The 17,464-nt window shown below is 36.2% G+C and overlaps 1 protein-coding gene across 3 annotated transcripts in view; it reads right to left on the bottom strand.

Moving 5' to 3' along the window:
* Nucleotides 1-1,231: 1,231 nt before the first annotated feature.
* Nucleotides 1,232-17,464, bottom strand: part of plekhg7 (pleckstrin homology domain containing, family G (with RhoGef domain) member 7) — a 47,688-nt gene continuing 31,455 nt past the window's right edge. For 2 of the 3 annotated variants that reach the window (XM_056478589.1, XM_056478588.1), the window contains exons 12-17: nucleotides 12,000-12,115; nucleotides 9,937-10,024; nucleotides 9,765-9,844; nucleotides 4,354-4,495; nucleotides 2,958-3,055; nucleotides 1,232-1,775 (exon numbers count right to left, since the gene is read on the bottom strand). In XM_056478589.1, coding sequence (XP_056334564.1) covers nucleotides 1,665-1,775; nucleotides 2,958-3,055; nucleotides 4,354-4,495; nucleotides 9,765-9,844; nucleotides 9,937-10,024; nucleotides 12,000-12,115 — 635 coding nt within the window. In that variant the 3' untranslated portion in view covers nucleotides 1,232-1,664. The remainder of the gene's footprint in view (nucleotides 1,776-2,957; nucleotides 3,056-4,353; nucleotides 4,496-9,764; nucleotides 9,845-9,936; nucleotides 10,025-11,999; nucleotides 12,116-17,464) is intronic. The other variant, XM_056478590.1, reaches the window with a different exon arrangement.

A 17,464-nucleotide genomic window follows, 5' to 3' on the forward strand; every position in this document is an offset into this window, starting at 1 on the left:
AACTGCGTCAGATTTGTTGGCTGTCTTGCTTGCACATGCTTTTTCAACTCTGCCCACAAGTTTTCTATAGGATTGAGATCAGGGCTTTGTGATGGCCATTCCAAAACTCAAACCGTTGTCCTTGAAGCACATTTTAACTAATTTGGCAGTATGCTTAGGGTCATGGTCTGTTTGGAAGACCCATTTGTGGCCAAGTTTTAATTTCCTGGCTGATGTCTTGAGATGTTGCTTCAGCATTTCTACATAATGTTCTTTCCTCATGATGCCATCTATGCTGTGAAGTGGACCAGTCCCTCCTGCAGTAAAACAGCCCCACAACAGGATGCTGCTGCCTCCATTCTTCACAGTTGGGATGGTGTTCCTAGGCTTGTAAACTTTACCCTTTGTCCTCCAAATGTAACATTGGTCATTATGGCCAATCTTAGATCCATCAGACCACAGGACATGTTTCCAAAAGTTATTCTTTTTCCCAGTGTAATTTAGCAGGTTGTAATCTGGCTTTTTTGTTGATTCTGGCTTGATTTCCCCATGTTGTCACACAAGGAAGCAGTGTGTTTGAGGTTTTCCCTAAATACTATTCTACAGTTGTGCCTCCAATGAACTCAAATGTTGTCAATTAGCCAATCAGAAACTTCCAAAACCTTGACATCATCATCTGAGCTTTTTCAGAGGCATAATAATCTTATTGTATGTAAACTTGACTTTCAAGAAAAGTTATAATAGTTTCTCAAATAATATCTCTCATTATTCTGCTATTAAGCATAACAGAAACAAATTTGATAATCCTAACTTACCTAAAAGAGAAAAAAGATATTAACACCTGACTATTTTTTTTAATTATTGTGCCTTTTTATACAGTGTATGTAAACTTCTGGTTTCAACTGTGTTTGTGTGTGTGTGTGTGTGTGTGTATATATATATATATATATATATATATATATATATATATATATATATATATATATATATATATATATATATATATATATATATATATATATATATATATATATATATAGATAGATAGATAGATAGATAGATAGATAGATAGATAGATAGATAGATAGATAGATAGATAGATAGATAGATAGATAGATAGATAGATAGATAGATAGATAGATAGATAGATAGATAGATAGATAGGACAATATTTTAGTTTTCATGGTCAAACAGAAATTACTCTAACACATACTTCATAATATTGTTTCAACATTTTATACAAATAGGAACAAGGGTGAACAAACAAACACACTCATAGCATTAAGGCTAATTTACAATTTCTGCATTTAACATTGCTCACAATACAAAATTCATCATCTTTATTTATGACAGGAACATGCAACATTGTTCTCCAAACGTTGAAAAGGGGAACTGAAAGGTAGTTCCTCTTGTTGGAGATCTCTGTGCTGCTGTATTGAACTGAATAAATTGTACAATGTTGCAGTACAATCCACCATTGCTGTCCAGAACTCAGCCTTATGAAGTCATAAAGATAGACTTGATACTTTGATGGTGATTTCTGATCATTATATTGTGTAGGCATTCTGGTAAACTTCAGAAAGGGTGAGGAAATAATGATTTTTGGGCTAAAGGTAGAGGTGTTTTTGTGGACTGCAATGTCCGTTGGCACTCTGGGTATTTTCTCCTGAAAGTCTGTGTGTAAATCAGATCTGCGAGGACTCTGTATAGTGAAAAGAGTTGTTGATGCGTGGATGAAGACTGTCCTGCTTCAGCAGAGAACTTACGGCCTTCTCGATTTCTGACATCCAGGATTTCTAAAACACACACAACACACACACACTCCTTTATATTCACACACACTTGCTGTTCGGCTTTTTTTAAGTTCATTTAAGTTTGTCCGTCTCTTCTGCTCTCCAGGGCTGCATTGATTAAAATAATAATAAAATGATTTAAATCCAATATTATTTATGCAACTATTCTTTCTTTAATTTATTTTTAGAAAGTCTTTATTTGACTAATAAAAAAACATTCTAAAACATAATAATACACTACCTGACAAGAGTCGTGTCGTCTATCCAAGTTTAAGGTACAACATAATAACTTCTAGTTGATCATTTGGTATCAGAAGTGGCTTATATGAGAGGTAAAGGCCTCTAGATTAAATACCACAATAAAATATGATCATGCCTTGATTTTTTTTTTTATTATTATTTAATTAGGACAGTAAGGTCTGACTTTGCTTTGACAAAAGTCTTGTCATTTAACAGAAATAATGTACAGTATAGAATATAAAGTCATGCTGCAGTGGAAAAATAATTAATATTGTGTATGACTCCTATGAGCTTGGAGGACTGCATCCATACATCTCTGCAATGACTCAAATAACTTAATAATAAAGTCATCTAGAATGGCAAAGAAAGCGTTCTTGCAGGACTCCCAGAGTTCACCAAGATTCTTTGGATTCATCTTCAATGCCTCCTCCTTCATCTTACCCCAGACATGCTCAATAATGTTCATGTCGGGTGACTGGGCTGGCCAATCCTGGAGCACCTTGACCTTCTTTGCTTTCAGGAACTTTGATATGGAGGCTGAAGTATGAAAAGGAGCACTATCCTGCTGAGGAATCTGCCCTCTCCTGTGCTTTGTAATGTAATGGGCAGCACAAATGTCTTGATACCTCAGGCTGTTGATGTTGCAGATCTCTTGCACGCCCGCATACTGAATGTAACCCCAAACCATGAATTTTCCTTCACTAAACTTGACAGATGAAGTCAAGAATCTTGTGTCCATGCGGGTTCCATTAGATCTTCAGCAGTATGTGTGATGATTGGGATGCAGTTCAACAGATGATTCATCAATAAAATCTACCTTCTGCCACTTTTCCAAATGATCAACTAGAAGTCAAGTTATTATTTGCTCTCACAACTGGGATTGACGACACGACTTTCGTCAGGTAGCTGAATTTTTCAGCGTCAAGAAAAACAGTGAAAGCTGACCTTAGTTGACTCGCTCTGGGCTTGTAGAACGAAGACGGCGATACACTGCTGGTAGCGATTCTGATGCATTATGATGAATGAGTTGGGCAGAGCAGACGCTGAAACAACACACACACACACACACACACACGCAACAATCATTTGTTGATCACATTTCTGCATTACTGAATGATTCTAGAACAGCAGAAGTTAATCTGATGTGTGTTTGTTTGTAGTGTAATGTGTATTTATTTAGTGCATTTATTGTGTATGGCCATACACCCAATGTGCTTCACAATCATGAGGGGGTCTCTCCACACCACCACCAGTGTGCAGCTCCACTTGGATGATTCAACAGCAGCCACAGGACAACGGCACCAGTGTGTTCACCACACACTAGCTATAGGTGGAGTGGAGAGACAGTGATAGAGCCATTTTGGTGGATGGGGATGATTGAGAGGCGATGATCTGTAAAGGCAGATGGAGATAATTTGGCCATGACACCGGGGTTACACCCCTACTCATTACGAGAAGTGCCATGGGATTTTTAACGACCACAGAGAGTCAGGACCTCAGCTTAACATCTCTTGCGAAAGACGGCACTCACTGACAGTATAGTGTCCCCTTCACTATACTGGGGCATTAGGACTCACACAGACCGCAGGTTGAGCGCCCCCTGCTGGCCTCGCTAACACCACTTCCAACAGCAACCTAGCTTTTCTAGCTTCAGTGAGTAACTGCTCTCGGGCTGCGGGGTGATATGTAGATGTGTGTGCATGGGTGTGTTTGGACACTTTTGTGGGGTGTGAGCGTGCGTCTGTTTGTGAGAGCATGTGTGTATTTATGAGTGAGTGTGCGTATGTAGAGGGATGAGAATGCCTGTTTATGTGTGTTTAAGATTGGTAGTGTTTCTGTGTGTTTGCGCATGTGTGGGTCTGTGTGTTTGCCCACCTAAACAGTATGTGTGTTAGTGTGCATATGTTTGTTTATAGTTGTATGTGAGTTAGTGTGTCCGTGTAGGGGAAGAGTTTGTCTGTTTGAGTATGTGTGTGAATGCATGTTTGTGTGTGTACATGTGTGTTTGTTTGTTTATGTGTGTAAGTGTGTATACACATGTGTGGTATCGTTTTTTGTGTGCATGTGTGTGCGCGCATGTTTGTGCATGTGTGTGTTTGAGGTTTTTGTTGTTTTTCACATGTAGAGTACGTGCAGTTGTGTGAGTGAGTGTGTCTGTTTCTGCGTGTGCGTGCATGCATGTGTTTGTGTATATAAGTGTGTGTGAATGAGAGTGTGCCTGTTTGCTTGCATGTGTTGGGTAAGGGTGTATGCGCATGTGTGTTTTTGTGTGTAAGGGTCTGTGTGTGTGTATCTGTATTTGTGTGTAAGGCATGTTTAGTGTGTGTGTGTTGTTGAGCACCTGTAGCGTTGAGCTGGTCAATGTTCTTGAGCTGCAGGCGGTCCAGAGAGATGGGCTGGTCCAGCACAGTGAAGCTGCAGCCCTCCTGCAGTAAGAGCTCCAGCTCTTGACCCGCAGCAAAGTCCACCACACTAGACTTCTGCTACATAGCACACACACACACACACACACACACACAACATGCTTTCAAAACCATTTCAGAGCAATGTTAACTTGTGCTTATGTAAACCTCAACCTCACTAAACCTATAGACCATTTCACGTCATTACATGATACGTCATAACGTCACTGGCCCGTGAACATTTCCTGCTTGTTGTCAAACTATTTCATAACTGTGACTAGATGCGATTCAATCATAGCTTGATGTAATAACAGTTATTGTAACTTTTTTTGGACTCTCAGAAGCTATAGAAATTTAAAATGTAAAACAGGAAGTAAGTAGCGCTGGGCGATATGGCAAAAAAACGATCACGATAATTTCTTTCATATCAGTCGCTATTGATAATTATCACGATAAATGTCAAGTCTTTATATCTATTAAATTTATCGGATTTTCAGCATGCCAATCCCTTTGTGCAGCTGATTTAACACATTTAGTGAAATGTTTCAGCTGTCTGACAATATAATTAATAATAAACAAAAGAACAATCTTAAATCAGCATTTACTGTTCAAGTTTTCAACAACCGAAGACATTTCCTACAAGTTATTGAATATTATTGTTCAACATCAGAAAAAAAAGAAAACAGGTTTGAAACAAGTAAGTAAGGTGAGTTAATAATTACAGAGTGTTCAGTTTTGGTTGAACTGTCCTTTTAATGGTGAGCATGGTGAATTTAGGGTGAAATATCCTTAATATATTTTATGTCGGGATCATAGGCGGAGCGTTTGTAAGGCTGGGGAAGGCTTAGATTTGACCACGGAGATAGCAGCAAAGAAAAAAAAATGCATTGAAAACATGTAACGAGTGTAAGGCGTGATATGAATGTAATTTAATGTTGATGATTAACACAACACTTTAGCTATCGTAAGTTTGTCAATCAAATTTAAAGTCCCCCTCCTCACAAAAATGGAACTGTCCAACCTCGCACGTTGTACTTGTGAGCGCTGTTTATTTCTAGAGTTAGCAGCTGCTCTGAAAACCAAACCAAAAGTGCTGGCCAGGGGACTATTCTGATTTGCTGGTCAAGGACATAAGAAATAAAACGACTAATGAGTATTACGAGAGAGGTATAATAATATATTATTCTGGTTTAATTTGTTTCCAGCATTAAATTGGTAGATTCATTGTAACATAGTCTAGCCTATAGTGTAGTAATCCTGTTTAGGCAATCATTTGGAGTTTTACATTTTAAAGGTCAAATATTTATTGCTGAATTACAAGTTCGGTTTTCAATTGGCCTCATGAAAAAGAGAATGATTTCGTATTCTCAGGGCCGGCGCATCCAGAGGCGACCAAGGCAAATGTTCAGCTTTATTACTTCAGTCTTCAGTCACACGATCCTTCAGAAATCACTCTAATATTATTATTATTATTGTTTTTATTATTATTACTGGTAATAGTAATAAAAGCAACAAGGAGTAATAATTTCATTTGAAACTGCTTACAGTAAGTAATAAATAAATATTTAACAATTTTTGAATTTTTAATAAATGCCGTCTTGATGAACAGAATTATTTTAATTAGATTTTTAAATAAAAGTAGTAATAATAAAAAAATTTATAAACTGACCTCAAACTTTTGACCGGTAGTGTAGATCAGTGGGATAGTTTAATAAAATAATTGAATGCACGTGTTAAATATAATAGACTTTTGTTGATAGGCAGTGCTTTTGTTGAAACCTTTCTTGGTCGGTTGCAAATCTTTTTAAAATGCATTAAAGGGCAGCTCATATTAGCCTTACCCTGGAGTTTGTTCACCCTCCGCCTATGGTAGGGATGCTAACAATTACTTGATGATCGATTGATTGTCGATAGCTATTAATCAATAGACCAATAACTGATTAAGCATGGATATTTAAAGGTTTGGTTATGCTTTGCACTGCGAGACGCGTCCACACATTACATAATCAAGTGTGTGCAGTTTACCTTACTTATGTAGTCACACTCTTGACATTGCATATTGCGGGATGCATATACGCAGATCTCCGTTATATCCGCAGGTGTTTTAACCAATTTTATCTCACAGACTAGCACGAATAGGCTTATGCAGCCTCTCATTTTATAAATCGCGCATCACGGCGAGACATGTCTGCTCTCATCCTTCTGAGGTAATGGATTGTTTTGGCGCTAACGTATAGCACACTTGTTTTGAAGCGCTTCAGATGTTATTCGTTCTTCTCGTTTGTTGTAGATAACTGAACAAAATATACATCAAAATAAGTTACACATTATACATAACGCAATTCGTTGCAAAAAGATAAACATATAAAGTGTATATATTTTTAGCTTCGCTCTGTGGGAAATAAGGATTTAATTAATGATCCACTACTGTTGTAAACGTCTGTCATATATTTGCTGCATTTTAATACTTCATTATTTTGAAGATTATGTCTTGAGCATGTGATTTCTCCTCGACGATTATGTCCTTCATGAAGGCTGGTTATTTTACCGTGGATGAGGGACAATAGTGGTATTACAGATTTCAAAGAAAATATCTTAATATTAAAAAGGAAACATAAGCTTGACAACAAAAGTTCCTATCAATGTTGTAATGAATGCCCTTAAATAATGCAGCTTGTAGTTTACAGCAAGCATTAAGTGTTCATTGAGATGTGTTTGAGATTGTGTTCTGTCATATCTTTCATTTGTCTTTTGAGGGGGTTTTCTCGTAAGGCACAGCTTTCGAAAATGATGACAAGAAACTCTGCCGGGCAGTTGCGCTAGTTTACCAACACTTGTTTGAGTCTGTAAATTCTTAGCATCTTCATAAGGGTGGCATTGTTTTAAATGATGAAACGGGTTTGTGGTGTTTCCTGCTTTTGATGACACGAGTCGTCTGCAGTCTGTCACGTTGCTCTGTTTTGTGTCGGATTGCAAAAAACTAAGTAGCTCCAGACTAATAAAGTCTAGTGACGTTTCTTGTCAACAATGTCTGTGACTGTGACATTTTTTTACCTTATTTATTTCTTACTCCTCCAAGTGCAACTAACACTGTATGGCTGTACACTTGTACTGTGTGCGGCACCCGGAAGGGCAGGCTTCTAAATGCCTGCGCAGCGTTAGACATAGTGCGTAAATATTATCAAACAATTATCGAACTGTCATTATCGTTTTATCGGAAAAATATATCCCGTGATAATTATCGTTATCGAATTATCAACCAGCCTTAGAAATACTATGCTTTCTGCATCACGTAAAGCTTAATATGTTAATGTGACTTTTTATATAATATAATATGTTATACAATATAATACTAATCTATTTTTATAATACTAATCTATTTTTTTGACCATATGTAGCGCGGGGATAAAGATCGAGCCTCCTCCATTCAGCCTCTTTACTTTCTCTTTACTTTACTCTGTACTTTACTACGTTACTTCAGTGGACTAAGAAAACATTGTACGCTCTCCACTGAAGACATCCATTAGCCTACATAATTATTTTCATTTGTTAAGCGCAAAGATTTGTTTCAAAACTATTTCTAAATTCAGTTCTAATTTCCAGCAAATTAATAAATGAACAATAATAATGAAGTGTGGTCAAAAAACTCAGTCATATCCAAACACACCTCCAATTCTTGCGCCCCATATGGGGATGCATACTTCTCCAAAACCCAACAGGTGGACAAATCTAAACTTGTTAATCTAGACCTGCTTTAGTTGGTCAATTTCAGTTTCTCAAAATAGCAATGCGCCTTAACACACCTCCTTTTTAGACCAGCACACCCATGAGTCCACAAAGTGGCGCAAATGGATTTACTATTTAAAAAACGTGGTGCAAAACGTGAAAATTACTTTTGCGCTGGTCTGAAATATCAACAAATCACGCCAAATACTTGATGGGTATGATGTAGGGTTGTCGTGATCCCATTAATTCATGTTACGATACTATACCAGCTGAAGTATCATGATACCAATTAGTATTGCGATACTGTAATTCATAACTCAAATCTATGAAATAAAGAAAATTGTCAGAAGTACTATATTTTATGTTACAATAGGCCTACTTGAATTAAATTCATAATTCCCTTATTGTTGAAAAAGTATTATTTGCACATCACTTCACCTAATGTATGTTCTTTGTGTGTTTTTTTAGATAACAGACCAACAAAAAATACATTAAAATAAAGATACAAAAAATACAAAAACAGCCTTTTTCCAACAAAATTAGGCTATATGAAGTGTCAAAAATTGTTTCAATGTTTCCTGTTGCCATTTTGTTTAGTTTTTTTAATCTATTGTTTTTTTCTTTTTCACTCTTATCAGGTAAGAATCCAAAGCAAATTTTACTTTGAGTCGTTCTTTTAAAAACATTGTTGCGTTTGTTGTAGCTACCAAACCATATTGACAGGAACAGAAATGAACTGATTCAGATTTAAACTGAAGCATCAAAAAATAGGCTGCCATAAAAGGCACAAATTCTACACAGTTTTGCAACCTTTGAGAGGTCCGTAGACAAGTAAAATAAAATAGTATATTGTTGCTCAAAAGTGTGAGCGTTTTAGTGACTTTTCCACGTGCAACATTATCTATTGTAGAATGACCGTTAATGATGATACTACCGTTTAAAAATAACCAGAAAGCATTGCTTTATATAAACTAACAGTATATATTTTCCACATTTTTTAATGAACTTATTACAGTAAAAACGATCTCATTTATAACAGATTGAAGTTACACTCATTTTTGTCTTGAATTGCTCGCTGATGTCTTCTTCATAGTCCTCTATCCATCCAGTGAGACTATGTACATTTTAAAAAAACTTTTAATTTCTGTTTGCTTTTTTGTAGCTCAGCAATAAAACAAACAAACAAACAAAAAAACGATGATCTCTGTTAAATGCATTTTCCCCAACTCTCTCCATCATTCTCAATCTCCTCTCAGATGTGATGGCAGGCCAAATCAAGCGTTACAAAGGGCCAACTTTGGGCATCTTTAACCTAAAAGCATCTCATGAGATAAATCAAATACTGATTCATCCCACTTTTATTCATTGCACTTTTACTCTCCATTTACAGTAGTCAGTGCAGTAATTTAATCTGTGACAATCCACTGAACTCAACCTTAGAGAATAAAATGGCCTGAATCAATCATCGCTCCCAGACAGAATCAACAAATCATTTTCATATCACGTCACACACATCATCCGTGATTTACAGTACATCAATACTGACAAACAGCAAACCACACTCAAACCTTTCCTCCATTTATATATATATACACACATAATTTAATCTGTTACATAACCTCACCTTTTTATTCCTCTTGATCTTCGTAATTAGAAGGAATTCGTCAAAGAGAAACAGATAGACCTCTTGCTGCTTTGTGTTTTCTGTGTGGAAAAAGTCAGAATAACAGTAAGTCGCATAAGCAAACTGCACAACCATTAAAAAAATTAAAAAGGAAATAGTTCATCAGTCTGACCCATGAGAAAAAGCTTCCCATCATGCAACAGGCTGCGGTTAATCACCAGGTTCTCCAGTGTCACAGGTTTCAGCAGGTGCTTCAGGGTCTGTGAAGGATCAAATATCCAATAGTTAAATCTCTATAAACGTTGGATAATAAAATGAGGAAAAAAAGCAGTGGTTAGCATGGTCGCAGGCAAGAAGGTTTCTGGTTCGAGCCCTGGCTGGGCCAGTTGATATTTCACATGACCTACTTCGCTTCACTCCCATTCACGAATTTTCTCGCGTGTTGACGATGCATATAAATTATGTATTATATTGTATACAACTATTGTTTACATGTAAACTCTGTATTCTTTCTGCATTTATACTAATAAAATCTACATTCTCTCACGTGACATCATGGCATAGTGTAGCGTTGATTGGATGCACACTTCAGAATCTTGCCGGAGAAGTAGGTCATCTGGGTACTTATCGCCTACACTGTGAAGTTAAATGTAACTTCACAACATGTAACTTCGTAACACGTAACTTCATAACATGTAACTTCGTAACACGTAAGATGCATAACATGTAACACATGTAACGCATAACGTTTCGATTTAATTGCATTGAAAACTTTGTTTAGTCAACTTAATGTTTTTAATCCAATGCTGTTGAAATCTTGAAGGTACAATAAACGTGAAATGTTGTGTTGAAAAAAATGCACTCTTTTGACAATGTATGTCAAAAAAAACAATGACAATGTCACATTTTGACTATGTATATAGTTTTCTAACAATGTATTTAATTCTGCATTAATACTAAAAAAAAATAATTCTCTTACGTAACATCATGGCATAGCGTAGTGTCAATTAAATGCGCACTTCAGAATCTTGCCAGAAATAGTAGGTCATCTGGGTATTTATTGCCTACACTGTGAAGTTAAATGTAACTTCACAACATGTAACTTCGTAACACGTAACTTCATATAACACATAACATATAACACATAACTTGATAACACGTAACATGTATAACACGTAACATTTCAATTTTATTGTATTGAATATAGTCATCTAAATGTTTTTAATCCAAAGTGGTTGAAATCTTGATAGTACATTAAACCTGAAATGTTGTGTTGAAAGAATTAGCTTTTTTGACAATGTATATAATTCTGTATGCTATCTGCATTAATACAAAAAAACGAATTGTTTACATATAAATTTTTTACATAACATCATGGCATAGTGTAGTGTCGCTTGAATGCGCACTTCAGAATCTCGCCATAAGTAGTAGGTGATCCGGGTAGTTATCGCCTTTTCGTTTAGTCAGCTAAATGTTTTTAATTCAATGCTGGTGAAATCTTAAAGGTATATTAAACATGAAACGTTTTGTTGAAACAAAAAATGGCTTTTTTAGGTCAACAAGTTTCCATCAACCTGTAGGGTCTTACATTGTACTAATTTTACTAATACTACAAATTCAAACACACTACTCGCCTCACACGCTGTTTTTAATGTACTATATGGGCAGTAATTATGTGATTTCAGACGCAACCAATGTGTTGCAGACTGCAGTTCACTCAGCGGCCACTGGTGTCGCTAAAAACAACAAATTCTAAATTCAACATATAGACCATTGGGGTATATGCACAACTAGTGATTTTCAGCCAATGATAAACTTCCGGTGAAAGGTTTATGTGACTATTTTTTATTTCATAAGGTTCTTTTTACAGCATTGATGTTGTAATGTAATTAAAATACAATCCGTTCAATAGACTAAAGCATTTATTTAGTTGTTCAAGCATATAATAAGATGAAAGACCGTTTAAACGCAACCACCATCAGTAGCGGCAGGCCAGCGCAGAAACTCCATTGAAAATACTGGAGTGAAATAAGTTTCCATATTTTAAAGACATGAACTTAATCCAGTGCTTCTTGTCCCGTCTCATACCAGTGAAGATCACTGATTTTTAAAGAAATCAGATCCTAAACGTGGCGATTTTGTAATGGTGCAACAGTTCATTGAAAGCACTTGGTTTGACTGACTGAAAATTAAAAGTCTGTGTGCATATACCTCATTCTAAAGAGATATACAGACCTCAGGAACGTGTGCCCTCTTATCGCTCTCCCAAACAGGAAGCCACACTAGAGCTTCTTTCAGCTGCTTCACCTTCTGATAGTTGTCCAACCACTTCACTTTTCCTTCAAGATCATCTACAAAGAGAAAAACAGGGTGGAAATGCTATTGTATTATCAGTCCACACAAAGGCTCTTGGCTATGAAAGGTTAGCGGGTTCATCCACACCTCGCCAAACAAACATTAGTGCTTGTGTACGATAACAGATCCTGTTTTGGGTTATTGAGCCGCAGACAACAGACTGTCTTTTAATTCCCGATTCTTCCTATTGCATTTCAAGTAATGGCTCTTTCATCAACAATGACCTGCCGTAATGTTTGAAGCTCACACCCATTAGATGAAGACTCGTACACACTTGTTTGATTTGAACAAAAGTTACCAGGAAGAGTCGAACACACCCTTATATTGGTTATGAGAGATGTGTCATGAAGTGTGTTACTCATAAAGTGGCATCTTGGAATGTTTTGAATTAAGAAAACGGCTTTTGTGTAGGACATTCACCTATTATTAATTTCATGCCTGTCTGGCCATAATTCAGACACGAAGCAGTCAAGGCAAAGAAATAGGATCATTAAAGGCTCACAAAACACTAAAGCATATTTTTTGAGATGTCGACGATCATATATTTCCCACATAGCTAAAAAGACTATTAGGAAACATACAGTTGAAGTCAGCCCCCCTGAATTATTTAGCCCCCTGTTTATTTTTTTACCCAATTTCTGTTTAACGGAGGGCAGATTTTTTCAACACTTTTCTAAACATAATAGTTTTTGTCACAATCACCAGCGATCGTAACTCTATAGATCGCTGGAATACATGCACAATCACCTACGGACTTCATGGACTACAACCTCATACATGCACTCCGCTCACACACACATGTTCCTCATCCTGACTGATTGCACAGACACCACCGGAGGATTGTCAAGGACTGATTACACACTACTTAAGCAGCACACACACTCACTCCAGCGCCGAGTCTTGTTTACTGTAAGTGACATTACAACGCTTTCCTTTGTGTTGTTTTTCCGTGTTTTGATCCCCGCCCTGTTCTTTTATTTGTCCCTGTCAGCTGCGTCCCTTCCAACCTATCACCTGTTACTTTGACCACGTTTCTGGAGTGCCTACATACATCTGTTTGCACCCGTGTTGACCATTGCTTGCCTGACTTCCTCAATAAACATGTATGTGGATCTAAACTCTTTTTTTTTCAGTGTCACATCTCTGGTTACAGTTTTAATAACTCATTTCTAATAATTGCTTTATGTGATCTTTGCCATGATGACAGTAAATAATATTTGGCTAGATATTTTTCAAGACGCTTCTATACAGCTTAAAGTCACATTTAAAGGCTTAACTAGGTTAGTTATGGTAATTTAGACTATCGAAAAAAAGTTAGCATAAAGGGGCTAATAATTTTTACCTTAAAATGGTTCATAAAAACTGCTTTTATTCTAGCCGAAATAAAACAAATAAGAGTTTCTCCAGAAGAACAAATATTATCAGACATACTGTGGAAATTTCCTTGCTCTGCTAAGCATCATTTGGGAAATATTTAAAAAAGAAAAAAAAATTCAAAGGGAGGCTAATAATTCTGGCCTTAACTGTATGAATGTGAAAATTAGTTGTTTTTGAGTTGTTTAGAGCAAACTCATTCTTCCGGTTTAAAAAGAAATTTTGAAGCAACGTCAGTGTTGCGTTTATAAATGTGCCACAACGAAGGTTTTGTTTCTATTTCCCCGCACTGACAGCACACCCCGCGTGTGGATCCACATGTGTGGATTACAGTGGTCTGCTAACACGTGACAGAAATATGTTTATAAGGAACATTTTTTAATACCCGAGAGCTTTTCGCATCTGGAAATGGTGAAATCCGGATTTGCCACTCGTCTTCTTTTAAAAAAGACACGTTGATTGACCTGTCTCTACAGATTTGGCAAGTGTGTGATCAATGTTCTTTGTTTATGTTTATTCAGAGGTTAGTTAGTTATATCATCAGCAGTAGTCTTTGAGTTTTTAAAGACATACCTTAGTCAAAATGATTTAGTTACTAAGCTTACATTAATATCACATCGCTCATGGCCCTTTAACACTATGATTATTAATACAATCATAATTGCACTAATCATAAAATGCACTGATATTGTAGATCAGTGCCAGCAGTAAAATATCACTATTACAACATGTAGTTATTAACATCATGTGGCAGTTTTATCGAAATATTTGTCTTATAACTTTTGAAAAAGCAAAATAAAAATCCATAATTCAGAAATATTTGTCTTAGTCATATACTTTAATACATTTATTTTTAAAAATATAAAACACAAATAAATCATATTTTATTTATTATTTATTGATACTTTCACATTTTTAATTACCTTCATGGGGCTTTCTTATTTAAATGTTTGTCTTAGTAAATCTTTAATTTAGTAAATATATTCTATAAAAATGAATGAACAAATAAATATGATTACATTTATTATTTATTGCTACTATTTTTTATTATCTTCATGGGGCTTTTTTATTTAAATCTTTGTCTTACTAAATTATAAAGTAGTATATAAATAAAAAAACTCAATAAATAAATACATTAATTAAAAATATTATTTATTAATTCAATAATTTATTTTACACTTGAGTATATTTTTTGAATAATGTTTAATAGGGATGCTCCGATCAATCGGGAAGAGATCAGTAATCTTGTCGGCTGATAATCACATTTCATGACTCGATCGCTACTCGCCAGTCTGGCTGATCTCATGAACCGATCACACATGTTTGTTTACGAGTTTACAATTACAAGAACTGATATCTTTTTGCATATCTGAACTGAAAGTTCTGTGTTTTCAGCAATATTGCAAGTTCATTAAAACCTGGCTGAAAATATTAGGGAAATAATAAAATACAATAAAAAAAAATTTGCATGAATATTTAATAATAAACTTATCATAATATTCTTATTGCAATAAACAGTAGTTCATGGACCTATTATTATTATTATTTACTATTTTAATAAAGAAGTAATGTATTTCTAGGTGTGCATTTTAACTTCTTATGCAACAAATATGCGCTCCAAACTTCATGGAGACATGTTGAATTCTTCATTTGTAATGTTTCCAAATTGCTTTGTTAGTGAATTGTCTTACCAATTTTTGGTATGTGTTTTATCTATTATTTTCTGTAAAGCTGCTTCTGACCATAACATGTCCACAATAAATGGTTACAAGAGACATGTTCCAGGAATTATATGCAACATCTTTAATTTATTCTCTCAGGTAAGGAGAGATCTCCACCTAAGTATCATACTTAAAGGGCAAATGTGCTTTAAGCATTAGAATCGGTACTCAGTATACAGTTATACAGAATGATGTATTAATCTCATCTACTTATCAAAACAGATTCCTGATAAAAGTGTAATAGATTTATGACAAGGCGTGTAATGCTTCAGTAAAGATAACTGGGATTTCACACGCCATGTCAAATCAAATGCAATGTCATGTTTTTTGTGGCTTACCAAAACATGTAGTACTTTCTCCTGTTTTGACTCACATGACCCAGTCAAAATAGCTCTGTTGTTCACCCTGTTTTCTACAACTGTAACTCTGCACATATTTCTCATGTTACTGTCGACACACGCCTCAGCAACACTCAGAGAACTTGAAAAGTCACCTGTCACTGCTTTTAATATCCTGCTTTGACAAAAAAATGACATCCAAGCTCAAGCATGCTAAGCAGTAACAATAACTGGAGAAAGCAAAAACAGTTAACGCTAATTTCACTTTGGAATCTCATAGATCTACATTCATTCAAGAAAAAAACAAAAACAAGAAAACCCTAAAGAAGCATTCATTTCCTCATAAGAAACAGTGCAGCTTCAGCTCTTTTCTCACAGTGCCTGAAATGGTTTGCTCCAGGATCCTGACACCCTTTTTTCCTGACGCTCTGCTCTGATTGGTCAGATGGCAGAATCGGTTCATATTAGTGTCCAAAACAAAACATCCAAATTTCAACTCTTTTTAAAGTCAGTGTGAAATCAAAATTTACAGTGTTTATTTTGCTAGTGCACAATGCTAGCGCACGCAAATAATCTGTTCAGGTTAATTCAGGCTACTTCAAAAATGTTTGTTTTGGTAAACATCTATCAATGTCTGACCATTTGCTTCTGTGTGTGGAGTGCTGGTCCTTTAGTTTGATGGCTTCAGCTACAATATTCTTAACCACGCCCCTCTTACCATTACTTGGCTATGAGGGAATGATAAAAAAGCCCCGCCCCCATCTCAATATTCCATTTCATTTGGAAGTACATCAACATAATGAAACACAAGTCTCTGCAACTTCCGGTTCTCGCTGACTTTAAAGTACACATGAAATCAAAACTAACCATATTGATTTAGTTAGCTCACATTGCTATTATTTTGGTGAACAATTCATCTGTGCGTGTCATTCATTCATTTTCTTTTCAGCTTAGTCCCTTTATTAATCCGGGGTCGCCACAGTGGAATGAACCGCCAACTTATCCAGCACGTATCACGCAGTGAATTCCCTTCCAGCCGCAACCCATCTCTGGGAAACATCCATACACACTCATTCACACTCATACACTACGGACAATTTAGCCTTCCCAATTCACCTGTACCGCATGTCTTTGCACTGTGAGGGAAACCGGAGCACCCGGAGGAAACCCATGCAAACGCAGGGAGAACATGCAAACTCCACACAGAAACACCAACTGACCCAGCCGAGGCTCAAACCAGCGACCTTCTTGCTGTGAGGCGACAGCACTACCAACTGCGCCACTGCATCGCCTCTGCGCATGTCATTGAGGAAAAAATTATTTGCCCTTGTAATCTAACATTGAAATCTGAAAATGCACTTGCTGTTTATTTTCAGTTCAATTCTCAGATTACATCTGTCTAATGTATTGGGCGTGGCTAACATACCTAACCACGCCCCTCCAACTGTCAGTTTTGACAGCGTTATGACAACAAAAAGACAAAGAGGTGTCGGCTAGGTTGTACCAAAACCCTTTTCCCAATCTTCCTGAATGAAATGCCTACTTTACTACATCCAATCAGCAAGCAGTAAAAAAACTAATAAAAATAAACCACACCCACTGTTTTCTCATGAGAACTTCATCACAATATGAAAACCCCCCCAAAAAACGGTTGCAGCTTCCAGTTCGTGCAGACTTTAAGCACTTAATTTAATAGTGCTCAACAACCAAACATTTCCAGGTGGGACTTCTCTTATCATCACTTTGTAAAAAATCCTAAAAAAAATTTTAATTAAAATTATTATTTTTAAATTTCTGCAGCTCTTAGTATCCCAGTCGAACCACTTTCCCAAATTTTCATTGCCAATCCTAGCCAATCATGATGGTCTGTTTTGGGTCAATTTTATGAATTTCCACAACTAGAGCAGAGCCA

Source organism: Danio aesculapii, chromosome 18 (assembly GCF_903798145.1).
Source record: "Danio aesculapii chromosome 18, fDanAes4.1, whole genome shotgun sequence".
In the NCBI taxonomy this organism is placed as follows: Eukaryota; Metazoa; Chordata; class Actinopteri; order Cypriniformes; family Danionidae; genus Danio; species Danio aesculapii.